At 41.2% G+C, this 12,846-nt stretch overlaps 1 protein-coding gene across 1 annotated transcript in view; it reads left to right on the top strand.

Annotated features, from left to right (window-relative positions):
- Positions 1-12,846, top strand: part of grm5b (glutamate receptor, metabotropic 5b) — a 464,503-nt gene that overhangs the window by 435,758 nt on the left and 15,899 nt on the right. The window contains exon 7 of the mRNA XM_059964595.1: positions 7,186-8,125. Coding sequence (XP_059820578.1) covers positions 7,186-8,125 — 940 coding nt within the window. The remainder of the gene's footprint in view (positions 1-7,185; positions 8,126-12,846) is intronic.

Here is a 12,846-nt window from a genome sequence, read left to right as displayed (position 1 = left end):
ACTTTCAGAGGGGAATGGTTCAACTGCACCTTCCTGAAGTCTACAATGATTTCCTTGGTCTTCTCCACATTCAGGCTTAGGTCATTCTTCTCACACCAATTCATTAGCCGCTCCACTTCCTGTCTGTGCTCCATCTCATCGTTGTTGTTGATGAGGCCAGCCACTGTTGTGTCATCGGCAAACCTGAAAACTTATCCAGTATTACCAGTACTTCTCTTTGGCAAAGTAATATAATCCACTGATAAGTGTATAAATGGACCAGGTGGGGCAGGAGCATTTGATTTTGGTAGCTTTTCCGCTGTTCCAGGACTTAAGCATATTTCGAGCATTTGCCAAGCCCGAGCCATAAACTTTGGATTCCACCCCCACTGGGAGAACCTGTCAATCATCTTTTCCACTCTAATTTGTCCTAGAGACTGTATTTGCTGTCCCAGATAATCTTGTATGTTCATCTGTGATACAGAGTTCAATTTTGTTTCCTTAATTCCAGCTGTGGGGTTCACTACACAGGTTTTTGATACTTCTTTTATTTCTCTGCTGCACCTTTTGCAATTTCATTCATGAATGCATTTCCATGGCTTTTCATTGTAGTAATATTGGGGTAGTATTTACATTTTAATACAGCAATTTCTGATGGCAATTGTATGATATTCATGAGATCTTGTACTGGTTGGTCATTTTTGTTTGGGATTCCTGCAGCTGTATGAAATCCCCTTTGTCTCCACAAGTTTTCAAAATCCTAGACAACTCTGAAAGCCTATTGATAATTGATATGAAGAATAATCGATCTTCCTTCTGCCAACTTACAAGCTTCAATCAAAGTTTTTATTTCTGCTTGTTGCTAAGAGGTACCAGGAGCCATGTTCCTAAAGCCAGGACTTCAATTCCAGAAAGAACCATTTGAATTCCTCTCTCAATCAATGACAAGGCATCAGTGTACACAATCAGATCTTTGACAGGTTAATAACAGCAGGACACCATTGGTCTCCATGTTCTTAGGTTAATACTGCCATCATGTATTTCTCATTGATGATTTTTAATGGGGTATGATTTTCCTGTATCAGGGATTCTTAATGCAGGTGCAGTTTACAATGCTACCTTTGAAGTTTGAAATACTTTCAGTTGTTCTCCATTAAGAGTCAAAGGGTTATTTGAGCACTTACTGCTTTTCAACACTGTTGAGTGGTTGAGAAATATTTGATGGATCTGGCACTAGCTTATCAATATATTGATTACCAATAATTCAATATATGATACACCAGTTAGGTGTATCAGATGATGAGAGGCATTGACCGTGTGAATAGTCAGAGGCTTTTTCCCCAAGGCTGAAATGGCTAACACAAGTGGGCACAGTTTTAAGGTGCTTGGAAGTAGGTACAGAGGAGATGTCAGGGGTAAGTTTTTTACTTAGAGAGTGGTGAGTGCGTGGAATGGGCTGCTGGCATTGGTGGTGGAGGCGGATACGATAGTGTCTTTTAAGAGACTCCTGGATAGGTACATGGAGCTTAAAAAATAGAGGGCTATGGGTAACCCTAGGTAATTTCTAAAGTAAGTACATGTTCGGCACAGTATTGCGGGCGGAAGGGTCTTTATCATGCTTAGGTTTTTGTGTTTCTATGTTTTCTATGATTCCATCTTCAGTCCTGTGTGTCTTCATCTCCTTGGTCATTGTTGGAGCAGGTTGTGACATAGCTGTCAATCTTGTTGCAATTATATAAATTACAGTACAGCAGATAATTCATTGTTAAACTGCAAAGAAAGCAATTAAACAGTCTAATCTAAGAATAAACGGTCGGCTCCAACAACAGCATTCTGTTTAATAATAGTAGGTCAGCAGAGAAGATTTCCACGTTATAGATAAACACAACAATAAAAAGTAAGTAAGTTCTTGAAGCTATGCTGAAAAAAAGTAGGATGAACTTTGAATAAATTAAGAGAGGAACCATATTAGCCACCATATCCTTGAAGCAGATGCTTACATCTTCAAGTTCCATGAAGGGATATTAAGTAAACTAGTGACAAAGTTTGTTGTGAATTGCCAGGATTATTTCACAACAGTCCACACTCAAACACAGCAAGAGCTGGACAATATCAGGCTGGAGCAACACACACAAATTGCTAGAGGAGCTCAGCAGGCCAGACAGCATCCATGGAAAAAAACACAGTCGACGTTTTGGGCCGTGCTCCATCGGCAGGACTGGAGAGAGAGAAAAGAACCCAAGCTGATAGGTGGCAAATAAAAGTCCAGTAATCACCCTCTGATATGTAATGATATTACTATCACTGATTCCCCTCGTCAATATCCTATGGGTTGCCGTTAACCAGAAATGGAACTGGAGCAGCAAGATACACAATGTGGCTATACAAGAGGGTCAAAGGCCAGAAGTCTTGTGCTGACTAACTCACCTCCCAACATTCAGAATAAATATGAATGACTTGGCTAGGGATATGTGGCGAAATTTGCAGACACCACTATACTTGAAGAAGTGGTAAACATCAAGCTGATAGTAAATAGCCTGCAAGAATAAATAGATAAGCTGGCAGAATGGCTAAATAAGTATCAGGTGAAGTTTACATACGAGTGTGACGTCTTACATATTGGTGACAAATATGAGACAAGTCAATGGCATAATTTTCAAAGGTGCCTAAAAATGCAATTACCTCAGTGCACATTTGTATGAATATTTGAAAATGACACGGCATTTTGAAAGAGTAGTGAATCAAGCATTTATAATTCTAGGTGGAGGAATAGATTGAAACACAGGGAGGTTATGTTGAACCTTTATAATACACTGGTTATACAACAACTTGAGTATTATATCCATTTCTGTTCACCACAGTATTGGAAAGATGTAAAGAGCCCAGTGGATGTGCGGAAGAAATCTGCTAGGTTGCTTTCAGGGATTGTGGATTTTAGCCACTAGATCAGAGTAGATTCTGAGCTGAGATACATTTGATTTGAGAAAAGTGATAGAGTTAGGTCCAGTAACAAGAAAGATAATGTTTCAAAGGTATACTTAATGCCAGAGAAATGAATACAATACACATCCTGAAATTTTTTTTCTTCGCAAACATCCACGAAAACAGAGGAGTGCCCCAAAGAATGAATGACACTTAAATGTTAGAAGCCAAAAGTTCCCCACAGCTCCCCCTCCCACACATAAGCAACAGCAGAGCAACGTCTCTCCCCCCCCACAACCAAAAAGAGCATCGGCCCCCCTCTGCAAGCACTCAAGTGTGCAGCAAAGCATCAATAAAGCCACAGACTTGCAGTACCCCAAAGACTGTTTGTTCACCCAGTAATTCAACATACCACAGCCTCTCTCTCTCACCCTAATAAGGGAAAAAGAGGTGTCCCTGTTTCACAGCGATAGGGGAGACATAACAAGCAACTCACTGATTTACAATGTTAAAAGTCTGTTGTGTTGCTTTTTCCGAACTCTGCAGCCAGCAGCCAGCTCACTGCTTTCGATCTTCCGTCTCCCACACCACACGGATTCCCTGCAGAGGCACCAACATCCAGTCTGCCCACCTCCAGAGCCACGAAATCCCGGAACCCTGAAGGTGCACTAGTCTTCTAGGCTGCTTGGTGATTAGCATGGAAACAAATTCTACTTTCTCGTGCAATTCGGCATCACAATTCTGTTCTAGGAAAACAGGTTCATGACACATCATCAAACAGATTTAAAGAAAATTTACAACACATAAAGACACTTCCAGCCTAACACTTTCAACACCAAGCCCATAGACCTGCAAGTCACAACACTGCATGTAGACACTTAAAGGCCACTTTATTAGGTACACCTGTATACCTGCTCATTAATCCAAGTATCTAATCAGCCAATCATGTGGCAGTAACTCAATGCATAAAAGCAAGAGGTTCAGTTGTTGCTCAGACCAAACATCAAAATGGAGAAGGGTGATCTAGGTGACTTTTGACCATGGAATGGTTTTGGATCCAGACAGGGTGGTTTCAATATCTCAGAAGCTGCTGATTCCTGGAATTTTCAGACACACCAATTTCTAGAGTTTTCAGAAAATGATGCAAAAAACAAAAACAATCCAGTAAGCAGCAGTTTTGTGGGTGAAAATACCTTGGTAATAAGAGCAGTCAGAGGAGAATGGCCAGACTGGTTCATGCTGACAGGAAGGTGACAACATGTTGAACCTTAAAGTGGGTGGCCTACAGCAGCAGAAGACCACAAATGTACACTCAGTGGCCACTTGATTAGGTCCAGGAGGTCCCTAATAAAGTGCCCAGAGAGTTTATATCTAAATACTCCTGAAGAATGCCCGACAACACATGGTGCAGGTGTTGCAAGTCCACAGTCACCAGACCTCAGCCCAGCATCTCAGCACTGGACACCTACATCACTGGCCTTCACAAGCAGCCTCTCCACACAAGACATGGGGTGATTTGTTGATGGATTCAGCTTTTAGCATGAAACAGCCGGAAAGATGGGAATTTTCACCGGTTTCCTGGCGCAGCACAGCTGCCAGTAATGCACCCCGATATTTTTAAGGCTGATCCCATTGGCACCCACATTCCTAGAAACTGAGCAGGACACCAGAGGTCAGGGCAAGATGCAGTAGAAGCTTTTGTGCTGCTGAACTGCACAGATATTCACCTTGTGTTAATCCTATGGAAAGTTGGATTATTAAAATAAAACTGCCCTTTGGGAGTGAAAGAATCCACAATTACTTTGCTTTAATTGTTTGAAATGATACTATTCCATTTCAATCCTCTCTCGCTTTGGAGGATGAAAACAAATGTAGTGGAGCATAGGATACTTGGTTTTTGATTCTTTCTTGAGTTTGAGAGTCTTCACATGAGCAAAACTTCCCAGGTATTTCTATCCACTTTTGCTATCTGATTCAGCAGCCTATCTCAGTTGATGTTTATATAAGCTCCTCCTTAGCAGGACGGTGGAATCTGATAGCAAGGTGGCATCAACGTGCAAGTAATGATTTGATTACGTATCTGGCAGCTCTGCGTCATTCTTATTACTTCCAGATCTACAAGAGGCTCCTCTTTCAGCCATAAAACCCTAATTACTTTCTTGTAGCCATTTATATTTATACTTACCTTCCTAGAGGTGTTCCTTAAATGTTCAGTGATACAATGAATCTAAGTAGTAATTTAGGAAACAGAATAAAATTATAACCAACCTGCAGAAGGCAGATTACTGATAGTAATTACTGAATCTTAGAACACGGCATTATTAAACGTGAAAGATGTCTGGATGGTAACATAGGCACAACATTATATAGGAGTACAAACTAGCAGTTTGTCATGGAACTGACTGCTGTCTGAAGTTGCTATCTGTGACTGGTGGGGTGAAGATACATCTCTCCCAAACAAGGTATATAGTGCTTCTTCCCTCCACTAGACTGCAGGTCACCCTTGAGCAAGGTGTAGCACCTGCTTAGCCCCTCCCAATCATGGTCATGTGAAGCCATGGGAGTAGGTGGTGAATGGTTGTATGAACAGCTGGTGCATATCACAGGTCCTGGTTATGCTATTGACATCAGCCATACAGTCTCTGAGGACTATTGATAATGGCTAGGGTCACCTGTCTTTTAAAGACACTGGCCAGAAGAAGGCAATGGCAAACCATTTCTGTAGAATTTGCCAAGAACAATCACGGTCATAGACCATGATCGCTTACGTTATACAACACGGCACTCAATCCTCCTCCAGAGGGTACACTGTTTGTATAACCTAGGGAATCTGACAAAATTTCATGTAGTTATATGTAACAAACAAGAGAAAATCTGCAGATGCTGGAAATCCAAACAACACACACAAAATGCTTGGATTTCCAGCACCTGCTGAAGGGATTCGACCCGAAATGTCAACTGTACTCTTTTCCATAGATGCTGCCTGGCTTGCCAAGTTCCTCCAGCATTTTGGTGTGCTGTATTTATATTTACAGTAAATCTGTTATCCTCTTTTGTATGAGATTAACTGAGTTTTAAATAGCATACAGTACAATGCCAGAATTGCTACTTATTTTTTTCTGACAAAAATAAATGTGGATTGTGATTTCCTCAGGAAAATACTTCAAAAGTACAATGGTTATTCAAATAAAAAATAATATTTCTAAGAGTGCCTTCATGATACTTCATGATATTCCAAAATTTATCTTGCACTCTGTAAAATATTCACCACTGAGTTGTTGAGTAAAAATTGTGCATTTTACCTCCCTCTTTGCTGTTTGTGTGGACTGTGTCCGGCTACACTTGCTAGATACCAGTTATTCCCCAGAACTTATGCCGAACAATAATCAACATTGAAAAAGTCGACAGCCATACAAATTATTTCACTTAATTTTCCTCAGTACCTCTCTTGTAGGACTATCACTTTGACACCAATAGCAAAATCTAGAATAATGATACTAATATGTATGTATGAGCAGAAAGATTTGTCAAGGAAATAAGAAAAGATCTTGTTTGCTCTGGCTGTAAAAATGGGGGCTTGGTATTGGTACAGAAGGGTAAATGTAAATGATTGAACTGAATGTCTAAAAGCATTTCTTTATTTCTATGAATAGCAAGTGGAATCAATTGAAGGTTTTCTGACAACCTTTTGAGAAGCAATAACATTTGGGTTCAAGAGTTGTCCCATTACATATAGAGGTGATTGTCCAACATTGACAGGAACCTGTGCGGGAGAGTTTTTAAAGTGGAAGAGCCACTGCACTGAGTCCAGGTCCAGTGGTACGAACGAGCATCACAGACTGGTGTCTTCCTTGGTTGCAGTGGATGACAATGACTTCTTCAATGCCTTGTCATGCCCTTTGCTCTCCGCAGTGTTGCAGTTCCGCCTTCCTGGCCATTGGATCTCACTGTAGATCTCATCCATCTGGTCTACCGGAGCTGGCTTTGCATGTTAGGACAGGCGTGTCCCTGTCTCACCAGGACGTGAGGCTGACAGCTACCCTCCCCGAGTTTAGCCCTGTCAAAGCAGTGTACCGGGGTGTGGCTGCTGTCGCGTGATACTTGCAGAGCAGTGTGTTTGGAGGGGACCAAAGGTGAATGAGCTGTCCCGGAATGGACATGACAAGTCCCTTCGCCAGAGGTGCTACCCCTCCCTAGACACCCATGCATGTCAATATACAGTATTTGATAGTCAATTAGTCATATGCAATATTATGTTCACAATTGTTTTTTTTTTATTTACAGACTGTGAAAATATTCCAGTTAGATACCTCAGATGGGGAGACCCTGAGCCCATTGCTGCTGTAGTCTTTGCCTGCCTCGGTCTCCTGGCCACCATGTTTGTCATGTTTATATTTATGGTATACCGCGACACTCCTGTGGTCAAGTCATCCAGTCGAGAGCTTTGTTACATCATTCTAGTGGGAATCTTCCTTGGATACCTGTGTACCTTCTCTCTCATTGCCAAGCCCCAAAAGATTTACTGCTATCTTCAGAGAATTGGGATCGGTCTGTCCCCCGCCATGAGCTATTCTGCTTTGGTGACAAAAACCAATCGAATTGCAAGAATCCTTGCTGGAAGCAAAAAGAAGATCTGCACCAAGAAGCCCAGGTTTATGAGTGCTTGCGCCCAGCTGGTTATTGCCTCCATGCTGATCTGCATTCAGCTAGGGATAATTGTTTCTCTTTTCATAATGGAGCCACCAGAAGTCATTCACGATTACCCGACTATCCGAGATGTTAAGCTGATATGTAACACCACCAACATAGCCGTCGTTGCTCCCCTTGGATACAATGGTCTGCTGATTTTAAGCTGCACTTTCTACGCTTTTAAAACTCGGAACGTCCCTGCCAATTTTAATGAAGCAAAGTACATTGCATTTACCATGTACACAACCTGCATCATCTGGCTCGCCTTTGTGCCCATCTACTTTGGAAGCAATTACAAGATCATTACCATGTGTTTCTCTGTTAGTCTAAGTGCCACGGTGGCACTCGGGTGTATGTTTGTTCCGAAGGTGTATATCATACTGGCCAAGCCTGAACGGAACGTGCGCAGTGCATTTACCACCTCAACTGTTGTCCGGATGCATGTTGGTGATGGAAAGTCATCCTCTGCTGCTAGCCGTTCCAGTAGTTTGGTTAACCTATGGAAAAGGAGAGGTTCATCAGGAGAAACTCTAAGGTAAGAGAAAATTTGTTAACCAATTCATCAACTTTCCTTAGGATATTGTGTAATGGAGTCACTGCGTTAACTGTCTTTAATGTTGGTTGGAGCAACTCAATGCAGAAAAGCATGGAGACGTGGTTAAGAGGTTCAGTTACTGTTCAAACCAAACATCAGAATGGGGAAGATCATCAGAAACTGATGATCTCCTGGGACTTTTCACACACAGAGTTTACAGAGAATGGTGCAAAAAAACAAAAAAAAAAATCCAGTAAGCAGTAATTCTATGGGCGAAAATGACTAGTTAATAAGAGTGGTCAGAGGAGAATAGCAAGACTGTTTAAAGTTGACAGGAAGTTAACAGTAACTCAAATACCACATGTTACCCAAGTGGTGTACAGAGGAGCGTCACTGAATGCACAACACGTCGAACCCTGAATTGGAGTGGTACAGCAGGAGAAGACCAGGAGTACCCGCCATACATTGTTTAAATGTTTACTGTCTTGCTCAGAAATTTTCAACTCCAACAGAATAGTGGAGACAGTAATCAATTTATCTTGATTCAGTTAACACCCTCACTATATTGAAATATCAGTGGAAAATTGTGATAGATATCTGACAAAGAATCTGAGGAAATGATTTGATTGGCATTAATTAGAAAATTATTACACAGATCATGTGAAATGAACAATACAGTATGTGATGTTAATTTTGTCAAATGGTTCAAATATTTAAAACTGTATTACCTTGATGGAAATGAGTCTACTTTTCAACATTATCATCATGCAGACATGATTGGGTTTTGTTTGTTGATTATCCAGTGACTGGCTGATTAGCAGAAACTGGAAGAACAGTAAAGTCGTGGGAATTTGTTGTTCTTCCCCCAGTGTCACAAAACCTGACAAGTTAGTAGTAAATTGAAGGAAACAGTTATTCACAATTAGTAATAACATTATTCTGCTTTGCAGCCTTTCTCCTTCCCAGTTACCCTGACAATCTGAAAAGCTGTCCTAGATATGAACCATTTTAAAACCAAAGATTGCATCAGAGTAAGTCAGAGCTTCAGTAAGAAACAAAAAGGCAATTATTTTCCAGTGTGACCGCAGTGCCAAGTTGAAAAAGCAGACCACATATCTTCCTTGTTACTGCGATCTGAAACTACATTTCAATTATGGGCTATGTTAGCTGAGCTGGGTCCAAGTTGTTATCCACACTCCCTACCTGCATGTCCCGGGTCAGGTGCAAGTGTCGAAGTGAGTAGTTTCTTCACACCAGGACCTCAGGCAGTGCACACTTAGGTACTGCTTTGAACCATGGCCCTGTTAGGGACGGCCAGCATGGCTTTGCATAGGATGAGTCATGTTTTATTGAATTGATTGAGTTTTTCTGGGAGCTGAAGGAAAAGCTGTGGACATTGTTCATGTGGAATTTAGCAAGGCAATTGACAAGAACCCTCATGGTAGGCACATCCAGAACATTGAATGCATGGGATCCGCAGTAAACTAGCCTCTTGGACTTAGAATTGGCTTGCCCATAGACGACAGAGGGTAGTGTTCAGTGGGACTTATTCTGGCTCGAGGTCTGTGACAAGTGCTCTTCTGCCGGGATCTGTACTGGGAACTCTGCTGTTTGTGATGTACATGACCGATTTGGAAAAAACATGGATGGATAGGTTAGTAGGTTTACAGATGATATAAATATTGATGGTTTTGTGGATAGTGTGGAAGACTGGCAAAGAACATACAGGAGATCAGTCAAAGTTAAGGGGCAGAGAAACAGCAAATCAGAATCAGGTGTATTATCACCAGCATGTGATGTGAAATTTGTTAATTTAGCAGCAACAGTTCAATGCAATACATAACCTAGCAGAGAAAAAAAAATAATAATAAATAAAAAAGTAACTCAATTACATATATTGAATAGATTTTTAAAAAGTGCAAAAATAGAAATACTGTATATTAAAAAAAACATGAGGTAGTGTCCAACAATTCAATGTCCATTTAGGAACTGGATGGCAGAGGGGAAGAAACTGTTCCTGAATCACTGAGTGTGTGCCTTCAGGCTTCTGTACCTCCTGCCTGATGGTAACAGTGAGGAAAGGGCATGTCCTGGGTGCTGGAGGTCCTTAATAATGGACACTGCCTTTCTGAGACACTGCTCCCTAAAGATGTCCTGGGTACTTTGTAGGCTAGTACCCAAGATGGAGCTGACTAGATTTACAAACTTCTGCAGCTTCTTTTGGTCCTGTGCAAAAGCCTTTCCAAGAGAGTGATGCACCCTGTGATAAGGCTCTCCATGGTACTACTATAGAAGTTTTAGAGTGCATTTGTTGACAAATCTCTTCAAACTCCTAATAAAGTGTAGCCACTGTCTTGCCTTCTTTATAACTACATTGATATGTTGAGACCTGGTTAGATCCCCAGAGATAATGACACCCAGGAACTTGAAGCTATTACTGTCTCCACTTCTGATTCCTCTATGAGGATTGGTATGTGTTCCTTCATCTTACCCTTCCTGAAGTCTACAATCAGCTCTTTTGTCTTACTGACGTTGAGTGCCAGGTTGTTGCTGCGGCACCATTCCTCTAGTTGGCATATCTCACTCCTGTACGCCCTCTCGTCACCAGCTGAGATTCTACCAACAATGGTTGTATCATCAGGAAATTTATAGATGGTATTTGAGCTATGCCTAGCCACACAGTCATGTGTATACAGAGAGTAGAGTAGGGGGCTAAGCACACACCCCTGAGATGCACCAGTGTTGATCATCAGTGAGGAGGATATGTTATCACCAATCTGCCCAGATTGTGGTCTTCCAGTTAGGAAGTTGAGGATCCAGTTGCAGAGGGAGGTACAGAGGTCCAGGTTCTGCAACTTCTCAATCAGGATTGTGAGAATGTTGGTATTAAATGCTGAGCTATAGTGGAGCTTAATCGAGCCAAGCTGAGTGGAAACATGATAGAAGTTTATAAGATTACAAGGGCGTATACAGAGTAGAAAGCCATTATCCTCTCCCATGGCTGAACAGTGTAATATTAAAAGGCATGCATATAAAGTGAGAAAAAGTACGTTGAAAAAAGAAGTGCTCTGCAAGTTTTTAACTTGGAGAGTTAGGTGCCTGGAATGCACTGCTAGTGGTGGCAGCAGAGACAAGCATGATGGAGGCATTTATGAGGCTTGTCGATAGGCACATAAATATTTAAAAATCAGAGGAACGTTCACATTGTGTAGGCCGAAGGTTAGACAGTTCAGCACAACACTGTGGACTGAAGGACCATTTCCTGTGATGTATAGTTCTATGTTTTATGTTCTATGTTCTGTTCCTACAGTCTTTGGCAGGAGGCAAGGTTCAGAGTTCAAATTACCTTTGCACTTCTAATCTCGAGGTCTGGAACACCATTGAAGGAATAAGGACCTGTCCTAGTCCTGCCCTTCCTAGAGTAGGATCAGAGCAGCAGATTTCCCAGGAACGTCTTTGCATCACCAGAACAGCTGGGATCTATCTTTGGACTACCTATGTTATTCAGCTCTTTCATGCTGACAGAGGTGTATAAAATCATGAGTGGACAGCCAGCACCTTTTATCCAGGGTGGCAGGGCCAGAGATCGTGCCTTTAAAGTGAGTGAAGGAAATCTTAGGGGAGATATTAGGGGTAGGTATTTTACTCAGATGGGTGTCATGCATGTACTGCCATGTGTGGTGGTAAAGTCTGATATAATGGGTACATTTAAAAGTTCCTTAGATAGGGACATGGATAGAAGAAAGAATGGTATGTTATTGGCTATGTAGAAGGAAATGGTTAGATAGGTCATGGAGTAAGTTGAGCGAAGATCAATTATGCCCTTTCTTAAAACCAAATGGCCACACCCAGCAAAGTCAGACATAGAAATTAACATACACTTTACAAAATGATACCCCTGAAAGGATTATTTTTTACAATAATCTAGAACATTCATGGTTAATTCTAGAATCACTTGACTTAATCACTTCTAACACAAGTTGCTATGAAAGGATCATAATTCAAAATTTTAAAGCTGCTGTTATGGTATCATACTAACACAAAGGTGATTAATTACATTTTTGATTTGCTATTGTTTTATATAGATCTTCTTGCAAAGTGATTTGGTCCTGAGGCCTGCAATGCATGTTGCTAACCATAAAGATAAAGATTAGCTTTATTTGCAACTTGTAAAATGTATCATTTGCATCAACTGAAGTCAGTGAGGAAATGTATTAGACAGCTCACAAGTATCTCCACACTTCCAGCACCAGCACAGCATGCCCACACTCATCAACCCTAACCATACATTTTTGCAATGTGGGAGGAAACTGGAGCACCTGAAGGAAACCCATTAAGTCACAGGAAGAACGTACAAACTCCTTACAGACAGCGGCTGGGATCAAACCCTGATCTTACAGCTGGCATTGTAATAGTGTTAGGCTTACCACTACACTACCATGCTGTCCCATAACAATTCCTACCTTTGGCTGTCAATTTCCAGTCAGTTTCTCAGGAACATAACCCTAAACTAACTAAAAAGCAGAAACCTACATCCTTCAGTTATAGATCTTTGGTGACACCACCCACTTGATGCTGGCTTGAACTTCCACTTGGAAAATAAATCATTAAAGTAGTGACACAAAAAATGCAATACATCAAATTAAAAAGGAGAAGTTGGAATTTTACTGTTGAAAATGGCTGAGTAGAGTGCTGAACCACCCTGGTATTGAATTGATGAA

Source organism: Hypanus sabinus, chromosome 3 (assembly GCF_030144855.1).
Source record: "Hypanus sabinus isolate sHypSab1 chromosome 3, sHypSab1.hap1, whole genome shotgun sequence".
Taxonomy (NCBI): Eukaryota; Metazoa; Chordata; class Chondrichthyes; order Myliobatiformes; family Dasyatidae; genus Hypanus; species Hypanus sabinus.
Note: the sequence above shows the minus strand (reverse complement) of the source record. Positions and strands in the feature narration are given on the sequence as shown.